Consider the following 14358-nt stretch of genomic DNA (forward strand, 5'->3'; position numbering starts at 1 on the left):
GATTGTGTTTTAAAGACTCAAAAATTAAGGTAAGAATCAAATTACATGCAAAGTGTATAAATATTGCTGTTTTTGTAGGTTACAAATTAACCTTATGAAATGACCGTCTTATAGGTCATAAATGTTAAAATTGACAATTTCATATGGAAAATGCTAATATAAATGGTTGTAAAAAGTCATAGAAATATAGAAGGAGTTTGCAAGCAAGTTACTTTGTGAGAGGCTTTTTTCAGTTTTAACATAAAATGAAACTGAAAATTACTGACTCAGTGGTATAGCTATGGTTTCTTTAAAAAATATGGTATACCAATCAGTGACCTATATTCAGAGGAAATCCTTTGACCCTACATCAAACAACTGGTTAAGGGATATACTCTTAGACATTTCAAGTTAAAATAAAATGTTGGGAAAATGTCGTTTTCATGGATCACCACCATAACTTATTTTTTGATTAGCCAACAACTATTCATAATCCTGTTGATTAGAGGAGGGTTTCTACAGTGCTGAGAGTCTCATCTCGGGACCACCTTGTAGGATTTTGGAAATAATCTTCCTCCCCTAAAAATGGGGTATCTTTTGCCTAGGGTGATGTTGCCACCTTTACACAGCAGATTCTTTCCAAGTTAAGGGCCAGTCTGAGAACCAAGGAGGCGTCCTAGTTCTTGAGCTACGCTGCAGCTTCCTAGAATTCTAATCATCAGTCATTGGCTAAGCCTGGTAACTCTTGCCTCCTTTGCCGGCTGCTTTTTTTTTTGGTGTCTCTGCCATTTTGTGTTCCTTCCAAGTTGCTGATTGGTGTTCAGTTTCAAAATAGGGATGGTTATAGGATCTGTGAAGCCTAAAACATATACAATTTGGGGATCCTCTCTAAGAAAAGGGGTAGCGAATTAGATAGAAGTGATTATTTATTTAGAATAAAAAAATCACACAAAAAACTAACTTAAGAAAACTTACAAATAGTACAATGATCATAAAATTTGTAATTAGAACATTATGTTTTTATTAATTAGCTGTCTGTTATATCTCTACATCACTGTTGTTTTACAATTTTGCTCACATACATTTTGACCACTTTGTCTAATTAAAATAATTTTGTAATACTTTTCATAGAGGAAAATAGAAGAGTAGTTCAATTTTTCCTCTAGCATGGTTGATAATTTAGAAAAGCCTCTTTTATCTTTACAGCTCATTATTGGTAATCTTTTGTCAGTTTTTTAGGATTGCTGTCAAGCAGAAGAAAACCTTTACCAAGTTTCAGATACAAATTTTCTCAGAGTATACAGAGTATAACAACTTTTTTTGGTGTAGTGTCTAATCTTGAGCTACGCTAAATCCTCTTTGATTTCATAATCTTCAGTAACCAGTTTGTCACTGATGGCATCATTGCAGTTTTACATTATCTGAACTTCAGCATTTTGTATAAAATCAGCAAAAAAATTAAGTAATTTTCTTGTATTTCATTTGATTCATACCTCCTTATTAACTGAAATTATCACTCTGCATTGAAGCAGAGTTTACCTCCTACACTTGGCCCTGTCCCTAGTTTCTTCTTCTTCACTTTTTTTTCTTCTGGAATTTTAGCATACCACTTAGCTGAGGACACATGTAATTATAATAGAAATTTTGAAAAACAAAGAACATGGAAGTAGATTCTAGAAGAAAAGTATTTGATGAAAGTATATCTGTACTGAAATGTAAAGAAGTTTTAAGGACAACACATAATATATATTAGGGAATTATCGAAACTGGAGGAATATATCCTTCTATTCCCTTAAGTCAAATGGTACTACATGGCATTACTGACATACTTATCTGTTAACAGGTTAATGAGAATAAAAGTCTTCTCCCACCTAAACCTGGCTGGTCATCGTACATCTGGTTTGAGATTATTTTGTGTGAGTGAACAAAGGAAATTTCTCAGAACACAGTCGGAAACTATTCCACTAAGAATTCTAGACACTGTAACATGATAAATGGATACTTTGTTTATTTTAATTATTGGATGGGATGTTGGATGGCTAAGTTTTTATGTTGTGTAAAGGTTTCTGTTTTATATTTCTTTGGGTTTTGATCTCCATTGGCCTACTTTCCCATTACAGCAGATCTCAGGTTCTTCAGAGTTTAATATCATTCCTGTTATTAACTGCATACTTTTTAGTGCTGTTAGACAATTGAATTATTTAACACAGATGGTCAAAACAATATTCCTACAAGATAATTACATGTAATTTCAAACAGGCAGAGATGGGCCAATATAGGATAGGTTCCGATATGCTGTGTTTCACACATTTTCTCTGGTGTTCCCAGCATTCCAGAAGCTCTACTGAATCTTATTCTTTAGTACATGCTCATTGACCTGTTCAGAAATTGGAGGCCATTCTCTGGAATCCCACTGTAGGAACAGGGAAAATACGGGAACCTAACAGGTAGATGAACAAGAATAACATCAGTATGAATAAAAAACTTATTCACATAAAATTACAACTTGCAACTACAATGTGATAGCCTCTTTTCTTCTAATGAAACATGAGAAAATATTTGTTTACTTTTTTAAAACATTGCTCTTCAAAGATCGAGTTCTTACATTTGAAAAATAGGTTTTAAATTTGTGTTCTCTCCCATTTGAATAATTATGTCAGGCTTCCAAAGAGCCTTCCTTAAAGATCCATACCTGTTCTTAAGAAGCTTATAGGTCTATGACTTTAAAAAATTAGAATCTTGGATTAATCTTTTTATTTGAAAGGTAGGATTTTTTTGTCCTTTCCCCATGTTCTAAAAGCAATAGCACTACATACCAAGCATATGGGTTTATGGTATGCAGGTCTTTTCGATGAGCCCATAAAAACTGAAGTCCCACATTTCCTTGTGAATTGATGATTTATTACCATAGCTCAATAGTTCTTTTCATTGGCATAGGATGTTTTTTTCATGGTGTACTTGATCATGATTAATGAGTCTCACAAAATGCTGGAGCCTCCAAAATCCTAAGTATGTGGCTTATCCTTAACAAGTGTTAATTACTTAAAAAAAAAATGAGTCTTAATTTTTAAAACTTTTGTGCAGTTGTGTTCTAGAAAATATTTCTATTAAATGCAGATAAAATTAAAGATAAATTTCTTTATGTCAGCAAATTTAAATGATTTTAAAGTAATAAATATACAGAAAAAACTCATGTGTATGATATATACGTACAGAAAATTATTTATATGCAACTATCCATTAAATGAAATTATACTCAATAATACATTTTCAAAGTAACTTTAGCCAGTTATACAGATTAGTGTCTTCCAAATAATAAAAAATTTTGGCATATGATTTCATTTTAATTTTTGCAGTCAGAATTGACAGCAATTCTCAGCGGGACTTTTTTGCCTTATTTTCCTAAAACAGACACTGTTCTGATAGGTGTAAAGCCAAGAAGCGATTGAAAAATCTCAAGCGAATTTAAATATTTAAAACAAGGTTTACTTTCTGTATTCCTTTGAGTATGTTAGCATGGATTTTTCTTCATGGGAATATTTTTGTCTTGAAAATGAGGAAAATAAACAGTGCTTAAAAAAAATAGTGCTGTATCCTAAGAAATGTTCCTATGATGCTAATGTACAAAATACTTGGCTGCTTTTCACTTACTGACCAGATATATTGCATAATAGTATATCACAACTGATTAATTCCATTATACCTTTATAATCGGACTCAAATTAATAACTGATAGTCACCACCACATTATCCTACATATTCTAATACCATCATTGTTTGAGGGTCTGCTACAGTGTACATTTTGTCCAATTGAGAAGAAATGTTTTTTATAAAAATGACAGTTGTATAAAAATAGAATTATACTCGGGAATATTTTTGAAGCTTTATTTTGTTCAATTTGGTTTGTGGTCCATCTGGAAAGAAAGGTTTTTCAGGGTTTCCAGGCTTGGTCCTTGGTGATTCTACTGTCTAGCGCTAGAAAGCAAATTATCAAATTATGTGATATATTGGACGAAAAACATCAAGCTATTAAAATTAGAAGAAAAGAGAATTGAAACAGATTTGAAAGGATCATGAGAACATGAAGAAAGTATTTTGTAAAAATCCTTAGTGGGACTATTTAAATTCTGGCAGTAATTATTAATAAGACAAGTGAAAAGTTGTATTCAAGTGATCATAATTAGTACATTTTTTTGAGTTCCTGCTTTGAGTCCGTTGTTGAATTGGTTATTGTGGAAAAATCAAGGGTGGTATATGTTATTACATCTGCCTTCTAGGAATTTAACTTCCATTTAGTGAGGCAAAAGTAATCCATGTAAAACAGCATAACTCACCTTTTATGGGATATATTGTAAGAATACACTTTATTGGTCAACTGTTCTCACAGAAACGAACAGATCATATCAGTGCAAAAATAAGTGATTACTTGAATAAATGCATGATGATACAATAGAAAGAATCTTGAATTTGGAATCAAAAGACTAGCTATGTCAGATTCCTTTTATGCCCAAAATTATATTCTTTCAGCCTACATTTTTTCTCTCCAGTTATCGCTGTAGCAACCAGCTGGGCCAGGTGGACCCTGGTTGAACCTCACCTCTGCTGCATTGAGTATCTCTCACCACGCAGCTTCTCAGCTGCCTCCACGTTGGAGTATGGAAACCCACTCAACTATTCTGGTGGATGTGCAGGCATGAAAGGGTGAGAAACACTTAGATTGATAAGGAATGTGAGCTGGTGGATAAGTATTTCATTCTGTTGTCCCTTGAGTAGCCAATTCTGAGATGCATTGTCCAGACTCCTCAGAGGGTACCCAGTGGGATGAAACCCCAGTTGTTATCATGAGACAGCCGGATAAGGCATCCTTGAACTGGCTTTTCCTTCTTCTCTCTTTCACTATTACAAGTGCCTATTCCTAATTCCTAGTCTATACGTCAATTATCTGCATACAGACCTTTATCTCAGGCTCTGCTTTTATGAGGAAACATAGATTAAGACAACTTTGAATCAAGAGGCAGCCTCGATTGCTTGGGTTCAGGCTCAAGGTTTGTCAGTGACTAGCTGTATGACCTTAGGCAAATTAAGTCTTTGTGCCCTGGTTTTCACACTTGTAAACAGGGATAAAACTAGTACTACATTGTAAGGATTGTTGTGATGATTAAATATAAGTCCCTTAGCAGCAGCTGACTAATGGTGAGGCTGAAATGATTTCATTCACGCAAAGCATTATAATAATGCCAGGCACATTAGTGACTTAAAACAATGCACACTTGTTATCTTACAGTCTGGAGATCAAGGTGTCCAGAGGGCTGTGTTCCTTCTAGAAGTTCTAGAGGAGAAGCCAGTTCCTTGCTCTTCCAGCTTCCAGAGGCTCCCCACCTCGGGGCCCCTTCCTCCCAACTCTTCTTCTGTTGTCATATCTCCTCTGAATCTGACTTTCCTGCATCCTTCTTACTGGGTTTACTAGGATAATCAAGGATACTCGCCCATCTCAAGATATTTAATCACATTCACAAAATCATTTTTTGCCATGTAAGGTGACATATTTACAGGTTTCAGGGATTAGAATGTGGATATCTTTGGGGAACAATTTTTCTGAAACCAAAGTACTCAAGAAACTTGGCTAGAAAAATTCCTCTGAGCCTCAGTTATATCATTTATTGCAATCAAAATGATTATAATCAGAATGACATGATATAGTAAGATTAAACGAGAACAGTCTGTGTTTATTATATAGATTTGTATCATTATAAAATCATACTTTAAAATTGGGCTTTCAATGCTGTCTTTTAATCCTTACACTGATTCATAAGTAGCTTTATTTTACCTGAGTCTGAGCCCTGGTCATTCTAAGAGATATGGAGTTTCCCAAACTCCCATGGTACTCAACACTACTCTTTACTGTATTTTAATCTGTTACTTTTCTTTCTCCCTTAGCTGATTGTCAGCTTCTTAAGGTGCTGTGTCCTATTTTTCTGTGAATGTTCTATGTGCCCATGGAACAGAATAATGCCTAGAACAAAGTAATGCTCACTAATTTCTGTTGAATGATGGCATAGCTGACTGATGTATGCATATATAAGAAAAGGCCAAGCACATAGAATATTTAAAGGATAGTTATTCAATCTGATATTGTTTAATCTATAACTGTTGAAAGGTTGAAACTGTTGAAAGTGTTGCTAAACAGCAGGGATACAGAAATCAATATTATATTACAATTGTTTTAAATATGTTGGTGGTAGTATTTTGGATTAATATGCTCAAGAAAGTATTTTAAGAAAAGTGTATATATCACAAATTAGCCTTAATTGCTGAGGGCAGAGCGCTTAAATTAAGTACAACCGAGTGTCAGCTTCTCCCACAGAAAGTAAGTACAGAACTGATGATCTCAGAATTCTTTTGAGTGAGGGTTGGAAAAACAAGCCCTTGGAACCCACTTATCTGGTAACATGCAGATGCAAGCAAACATCACTGCTGTACTCTTTATCTCTGCAGCAAAAATATGCAACTGTATAGTCAAATTAGATAGTGCTGTTGGCGGTCTGGAATTTTGCCTTGATCGCCTCAGGTGACATGAGGTTTTGATGTGCCCTGAAACTACATGCCAGAATGCTGGAAGCTTCCAATCTTAATTTTGTAGTGAAATTAGGTGTGAATGTGATGACTGATGTAATGTATGCAGTACTATCAGATTTATATTTGATATTAATATGTTGCTTCTGAGTACAGTAGTGACTTTCCCAATTTTCCCTGTCCCTTGCCCTGTTAGAAGAAAGCCATCCCAACAGCATGATGTCAGGCCAAGGCTCTTTTTCCAGTTGCAGAAATGGCACTTGATGTAGGATACTGCAGTATTTTGTGTGGTACGCAAATTCAAATTCAAGCTTTAAATGTCTTTACATTATAGTGTTCTTCCTCAGTAGAATTGTGTTTATTATTTGGAAAGAGTTTTTGTACAATTATTCAAGATTTTATATGCCCAGATTTGCAGAATAATTGAGGCTTTAAGATATGTTACTTAGGATTTAGGATAGCAAAACCAGTTTCACTAATATTGGTCTTCTGCGAAATTCATAGTTTCCAAAATTTAAAATTTACATGTGGGCCGCTATGATATTCAGAGTTTCCAAAATTTAAAATTTACATATGAGTGGCTGTCATGGTTAATGTTATGTGTCTAATTGACTAGGCTACAGTATCCAGTTGTTTAGTCAAACACCAGTCCAGATGTTGCTTTGAAGGTGTTTATTAAATGTGATTAACATTTACATCAGTAGACTGTATACAAATGAGTATACAGATATGGTAAAAATCGTGAAGAAGTTTGGAAAACACTGGCCTTTGAAATATCTTGAACTTTTTATTTATTTAAAAATTTCTACCTTTCAATTTAATATTTTGACTGAATAATGCATACAGGTTTTAAAATTTTAAAATGTATATAAAGAAAAACAATATGAGTTGGATATCAAGGAGTTAAATGTAATATCTGGCAATAAGATAACTTGGTAAGATACTACCTTAAAATATTATAAATTTGCAGTATAGCTGTGGTAGAGGAATTAAATATTAGATTATTTTGTTTCAAAGCCATTCTTGTTGATTCTAGATGGAGGGGTAAATACCACACACATACATACACCTATACACACACAGACACACACATCATTCATTCATTCATTCAGTTGTGTGTATAAATTTAGAGAGAATAGTTTTGTGAGTAATTGGAGTCTATTTTACTCACTTAGGTCCAGTAAGGGAAATATTTTCAAAAGAGGTGTTCTTTATTTTTAGATAACGGAGAATAACAGGCGAATAAACTAATTCAAGGCAAAGAATTCTTCAGTAGGAAGCTACAGACTTAGATCCCTTACTGCCAGTCAGCAGTGCCTTCCCAAATTGTGTTAGGAATTAAAGTAGAGTGCTTATGGATGTGTTAGAAAAATGTGGATGTGTTAAGAAAAATAATATAGTGTAACAGTTATGTGAGTGAATTTTGGAGCTAGGTTTGGATTCTGTATCTGTTACTTGACTCTATGACTATGGCAAGCTTATTTAACCTCCTCATCTATAAAATAGGGAGAAGTAACAGTAAGCAATTCTTAGAGGATCCTGAGGACTAAAGGAGCTGCTAGAATAGTGGCGAGCACATAGTAAGTGCTCAATAAAATAAAAAATAATGATTCTCCAGTCCTTTCATCTTCATACAGTTTTTAATACAAAATCAAAATTTTTAAAAAGGCTAGGAAGAGGTTATTTTTATTTTGTCTTAATATTTTTAAAATGTGTGGTTAAAGCCAGTAGTCCCCACATACTTTATGAAAGTCGTCATTGTGCTATGTTGACTAGAATGAGAAATGGAAATGTCACTAGCGTGTTGCATAAATCTGTCTCCATTAGCCCTTAAATCTGATTTTCTGTGAACTGTTGAAATCTCTTAATTTCAATTTTGAGACCCTAATACATGTTATTGTTTTAAGTGCTTATGAAATGCAAAGTGTACACAGCTGCCACAAGGAAGACTGAAGTAAAAATGAAGGAGATTGACTACAGTTTTCAGAGTGCATTAGACCTCAGAGACACTAAAAATAAATCAGATGTGGAAAAATAGTCTGGGTGTTAATAAATACATTCTTTGGTATACTCAGCACACATATTCTGAACCTTCATTCATCCTTTCCTACTGTTGTCATAAACCCACGAACGGTATAGCTCTGCCATAAAGCCCTTTCTTGTAACATATTGGAGTCCGTGCAGCCTTTGAATGCATGTTCCACTTGATTCATTTTTATGGGAATTGCTGCATGCAAATAAGGATGAATAATGCATGTTCTGTTTTCATTTCTTGCTAGGGACCAGAGTATCTTAATGTTATTACATCTTAATGTTATTACATCACACTTTAAATATATTTTTTGCATTGTGATGTCCAGTTATTGGTCAGACCATTTCACTTCATCCTTCTTCTTGACCATCTCTTGAATGGACCTAGTGTTTGTACCAGAATATCTTTCTTTGGCTGGATCATCTATGAATATATAATTCCTCATATAGGGCTTCCTGCCATCTGTTTCGCATTTTATTTCCCATGTATGCTTTCTTGTTTCATCATCTGTATTAGTTTGGAACTAATTCTTGAGTAAGAAGTAATGTTCTTTCCTGAATCTGTTCTGAATTGCCAGGGGTTTGGGTATTTGAAAAACCTCTTATGCAAAAAACAGTGAGCATTATGGGTATTAGTGAAAAGTGTACTACTTTGAGTATTTTATGTTGAATTATCTTTCAGATTTGGGTACAACTCAGGTAGTGTTTACTAACCTGATCTAATTTGGAAATCAATGTCTCTTTAAGAATATACAGGAAAATTATATGACAGTATAACACTTGATGGCCATGACAAGTTCACAAAGAGAAATTTGGAAGTTACACATGAAGATTTCATAAAGTAGCATTGTATATAAATAAGCTGATAACCAAGGTTTTCCTTCAGCATTTCCTCTAAAAGAGAAGTATAGTGCATTGGTGGTATCTCCTTCTAAACAAAGAGGTACAGTAGAAAACTGGTAGCTTCTTCACCTTTGCCTGTGACATTTTGCATCAAGAAATAAGAGCAACCTACAGGGTAAACTGGACATTCCAAGTCTATACTTCCTATTAAGTTATAGGTTAGCTAAAGTATGTATTGTACACATTTAGTTATGGAAATTTCCAGCTCAGTTTTCAGTCTCTTCAGCCTCAGGAGACTTTTGGGAAAATTGTAAAGAATGTCAGTAAGTTTAAGACTTGAAGCCTTGATGGATGCCTTGGCCTGTCTGAGCAAATTGGGAAATAATAGAAGCCAAGGACAGCGTGTCCTTTGTACTTACCAGAAGCACTGATGGCAACACGTCCTGGGGTTTTCAGGGTGAACGAGGCAGGAGCCAGGCATGAGCACATCCTTAGTCTTCTCTCTCTGAAAAGATGCCTTGGGCTTTTGAAAAGAAGACAACTCTTCCAAGGAATAATTTATTTAAAGTTTTATATCCTACTTTAAAAATGAAAATTAAGCATAACTTGCTGTCCAGGGGATTCTAAATTTTGCCTAAGTCTGATTGTAATAAAAAAATGTTCTTATTAGACTAGGTCAGGTTTTCCGGGACCTGAACCCAATCAGAATGTTCTACAATGTTTAAGACACCTGGATAAGAAAGAAACTTCAGCTGTTAGTTTGGGCTATTTATGAACCCCTGAACGGCAGATAGTGCTGCTGGAAGGGGTACTTTGGACAACAATCTGATTACCCCATGCAGGCATAGCTTCTGAAATGAAAAATCATTGCATTTTAGGGTAGAAGCAGTTTAGAAATAAAAGGATTCAGCCACCTTGGTTTCCATGAGCCATATTGTGGTGTCTTAAGTGCCATTTTTCCTAGTTAATTACGGGGACTTTAAAGAAAACACAAAATCATAAAGAACATGTATTACACCAAATGATTTGGTGTTATTCATGTAGTTTACTCATGAGTAGAAAAAACAAATATCTTTGTTCTGGTACTATATAAGAATGTCTCAGTAGCAGTAAAGTCATCAACTCCAAGAAAAGTTTAATCTTTTCTCCATTTAGTTGAGTGGTTAGCCACACTACAGCCTATTTCTAGACACTTGACTGCTCTACTATTGGGAAACAATTTTTTTTTAAGAAGTTTTTTTTCTCCCTGGTGCTTATTTCACTAAGCTATTATATTAAACATTCCCTTTGTCATATCTATGCTGTCAGGTGATAGTAAAATAATAAAACTGCCTTGTGTAATTCAGCAAAAAAATGTAATCCATTTATGTTTGACTGAAGAGTCTTTAGAATAAATCAACAAGACAAGCTACATGTGTAATTATTTCAGGAAACAAAGTGGCCTTAAATACAGTTTTTTCCATTTATCTTCTTTCCTGTTCAATTTCAGTTGTTTCCAAGTTTCAAGAACTGGCAGGAGTAAACAGTTAAGTGCCTCCCTACAGGGTTATGGTCTTACTGGAACTCTCATGACTAGTGTGTATAGAAAGGTTCCCAACTAACTTATCTGTTGCTAATGGTTGTGACCCAGAGGAGTGTTAATAACAAGATTTATATGTATATGTATATACACACATATTTTATATATATATACACACACATTTTTCAGCTTTGCTGAAGATATTAATGGCACTCGTGATGTGATGAAGGGAGAATATACTATGTGCTGCTTTCCATAATGGCTGAGATAAATGACCATTACTCAGTCCTCAAATGCAAACCATCCCAATCTGAAAGCAGCTCTGCAGAAGAGGAATGTGCACCTAATTTTGGGGTAAAGAATTATGCAGAATGTGTCCAAGACACCTGCAGAAAATTAAAGACTTTACTTCTCTGTATGTGAAATTCTCATGAGGTAATTACCCTCAGTGTCAGACATAATACCGCTCCCATTAGACAGAACACATTGAGGGAAAATTGAATAGACTTTTTGTCGGGAGTGCTCCTACGGATTAATAGGGCTGTCTAAAGCAGTAATTGGAAGGTTTTCCCCCACTTTGCATGCAGCCATCCTCACTTGTGTCTTTCAGGTTTATTATTAGGCCATTGTCATTCTATTTACCATGGAGGCACAAGCTTCTTCGTTGTTAACATCTCCTGCCAGCACCTTTGTTTCTTTGGAATGAGCTGCTGCCTTTAACCACTTCCCTTTTTGTGCTGGCCTTGCCTTGCCTCCCTTTATGTCTCTCCATGGTCACAGTGCCAAGAACTGGCAGGAAAGGGGCTCCTTTTCCATGCATCGCAAAGATGAAAGTGACTAAATAGGGCTTGATCAGCTAAAGCATCTCACTTTGTTCCAGGGCTCTTTCATCCTTCAGGGAACTTCCTCAGCAGGGAAGGAGCTGAGAGCTAATCTTTCTGTGTTTTGGCATCTGTAACACCAATATCCAGTTTATAGATCTATACAGCAAATGGTCTCTTTATTTGGGTTTTTAGGATGTCACTAATTATTGCATAAGATTTCTGAGCTAAAAGGAGATTCAGAAATCTGTCTCATATTATTTTCTCTGCTTCTTTAGCATATGGGGCCATGTTAATGGATTCATACTAAATTGCCACGAGTTGTATTTTATCAGTAACAATGTTCTGGTTTAGGTTAAACTAAAAGTGAACTTAAAAGTACTGGATGTGCAATCATATTTTTGCATATCAGAATGACTCATTCAGGTGTGAGGTGTGTGTGTGAGGTGTGTGTGTGTGTGAGTTGTCAGGAGGAGAGAGGGGGTTGGGATGGGAAATGAGGAAGAAGAATATTTATGTGGGCTGATGATTTTGAGATTCTCCATTGTAGATATTGTACTTGAAGCTAGAAACTTTACTTTATAAACTCTGCCTTTTAGTGCACCTTTGAACGCTTATGTATTCAGTGAGAAATACCAGAATGAAAAATTTTCTGTCAAGGACAAGGACCATTACAATTAATTGTGCTGGAATCAGTCGATAAGAACGAAGAGATACCACCTGTCCCTTCATTTTATTCCTGTCCATTCTTCTTTATTCCTATGGGTCAATTTTGTGACTAAGTAATACCATTTCGAACCACTGTGAATGGATTTTGGGTTGAGTCTTTAAAAACAACTAGATGATTTAGAGGATTAGCACTGCAGAAATGTTAATTTTCATAATTTGTTTAAATGTAAAATATACTCCCTTTTCTATTTAGAAGAACTCAAAGAAATCAGATATTTGATTCTGGTCAATTCTCATTATCTTCTACTTGTGTGTTTCTTATGCTTCTTACTAGCATATAAAGTCCTTAAAGATAGATACTGTCTGATACCACTTTTGCATATCTCCTTTCTTAATACAGCAAACTTTCAATAAATACCTGTTGAATAGAAACCTTTAGGGTGAATATGATGGTTTTCACTAAATGACATATCAGCAGGTATGTGGATAGCATTTCTAATTTAGAGACGGGTTTGCCTACTTTCATTTTTTTAAAAACATTTTTATCGGACTATAATTGCTTCACAATGGTGTGTTAGTTTCTGCTTTATAACAAAGTGAATCAGCCATACATATGCATATATCCCCATATCTCCTCCATCTTGCGTCATCCTTCCACCCTCCCTATCCCACCCCTCTAGGTGGTCACAAAGCACCAAGCTATGTGGCTGCTTCCCACTAGCTAGCTATTTTACATTTGGTAGTGTATATATATCCATGCCACTCTCTCACTTTGTCCCAGCTTACCCTTACCCCTCCGCATGTCCTCAAGTCCATTCTCTACGTCTGCATCTTTATTCCTTTCCTGCCCCTAGGTTCTTCAGAACTTTTTTTTTTTTAGATTCCATATATATGTGTTAGCCTACGGTATTTGTTTTTCTCTTTCTGAATTCCTTCACTCTGTATGACAGACTCTAGGTCCATCCACCTCACTACAAATAGCTCAATTTCGTTTCTATTTATGGCTGAGTAATATTCCATTGTATATATGTGCCACATCTCCTTCATCCATTCATCTGTCGATGGACACTTAGGTTGCTTCCAAGTCCTGGCTATTGTAAATAGAGCTGCAATGAACATTTTGGTACATGACTCTTTTTGAATTATGGTTTTCTCAGGGTATATGCCCAGTAGTGGGATTGCTGGGTCGTATGGTAGTTCTATTTTTAGTTTTTTAAGGAACCTCCCTACTGTTCTCCATAGTGGCTGTATCAATTTACGTGCCCACCAACAGTGTAAGAGGGTTCCCTTTTCTCCACACCCTCTCCAGCATTTATTGTTTGTACATTTTTTGATGATGGCCATTCTGACTGGTGTGAGGTGATACCTCATTGTAGATTTGATTTCCATTTCTCTAATGATTCATGCTGTCGAGCATCCTTTCATGTGTTTGTTGACAATCTGTATATCTTCTTTGAAGAAATGTCTGTTTAGGTCTTCTGCCCATTCTTTGATTGGGTTGTTTGCTTTTTGATACTGAGCTCTGCATGAGCTGCTTGTAAATTTTGGAGTTTAATCCTTTGTCAGTTGCTTCATTTGCAAATATTTTCTCCCATTCTGATGGTTGTCTTTTAATCTTGTTTATGGTTTCCTTTCCTGTGCAAAACCTTTTAAGTTTCATTAGGTGCCATTTCTTTATTTTTGTTTTTATTTCCATTTCTCTAGGAGGTGGGTCAAAAAGGATCCTGCTGTGATTTATTTCATAGAGTGTTCTGCCTATGTTTTCCTCTAAGAGGTGTCTGGCCTTACATTTAGGTCTTTAATCCATTTTGAATTTATTTTTGTGTATGGTGTTAGGGAGTGTTCTAATTTCATTCTTTTAGGTGTAGCTGTCCACTTTTCCCAGCGCCACTTATTGAAGAGCCTGTGTTTTCTCCATTGTAT

At 35.3% G+C, this 14358-nt stretch overlaps 1 protein-coding gene across 7 annotated transcripts in view; it reads left to right on the forward strand.

Moving 5' to 3' along the window:
- The window catches only part of LOC307185613 (uncharacterized protein), a 913805-nt gene that overhangs the window by 406084 nt on the left and 493363 nt on the right, over positions 1-14358 (forward strand). The window contains exons 1-2 of one of the 7 annotated variants that reach the window (XR_013828110.1): positions 1824-1895; positions 4527-4991. The exons of 4 other annotated variants lie outside the window; for them this stretch is intronic. Coding sequence is in view for 2 of the 3 variants with exons in the window: in XM_079919918.1 (XP_079776044.1) it covers positions 4527-4680 (154 nt within the window). In the remaining variant the exon portion in view is untranslated. Of the gene's footprint in view, positions 1-1822; positions 2369-4526; positions 4992-14358 lie in introns of those variants that run through there. 2 more of the 7 variants (XM_079919918.1, XM_079919920.1) reach the window with 2 other exon arrangements.

The sequence above is a fragment of the Stenella coeruleoalba genome (assembly GCF_951394435.1).
Source record: "Stenella coeruleoalba genome assembly, chromosome: 4".
In the NCBI taxonomy this organism is placed as follows: Eukaryota; Metazoa; Chordata; class Mammalia; order Artiodactyla; family Delphinidae; genus Stenella; species Stenella coeruleoalba.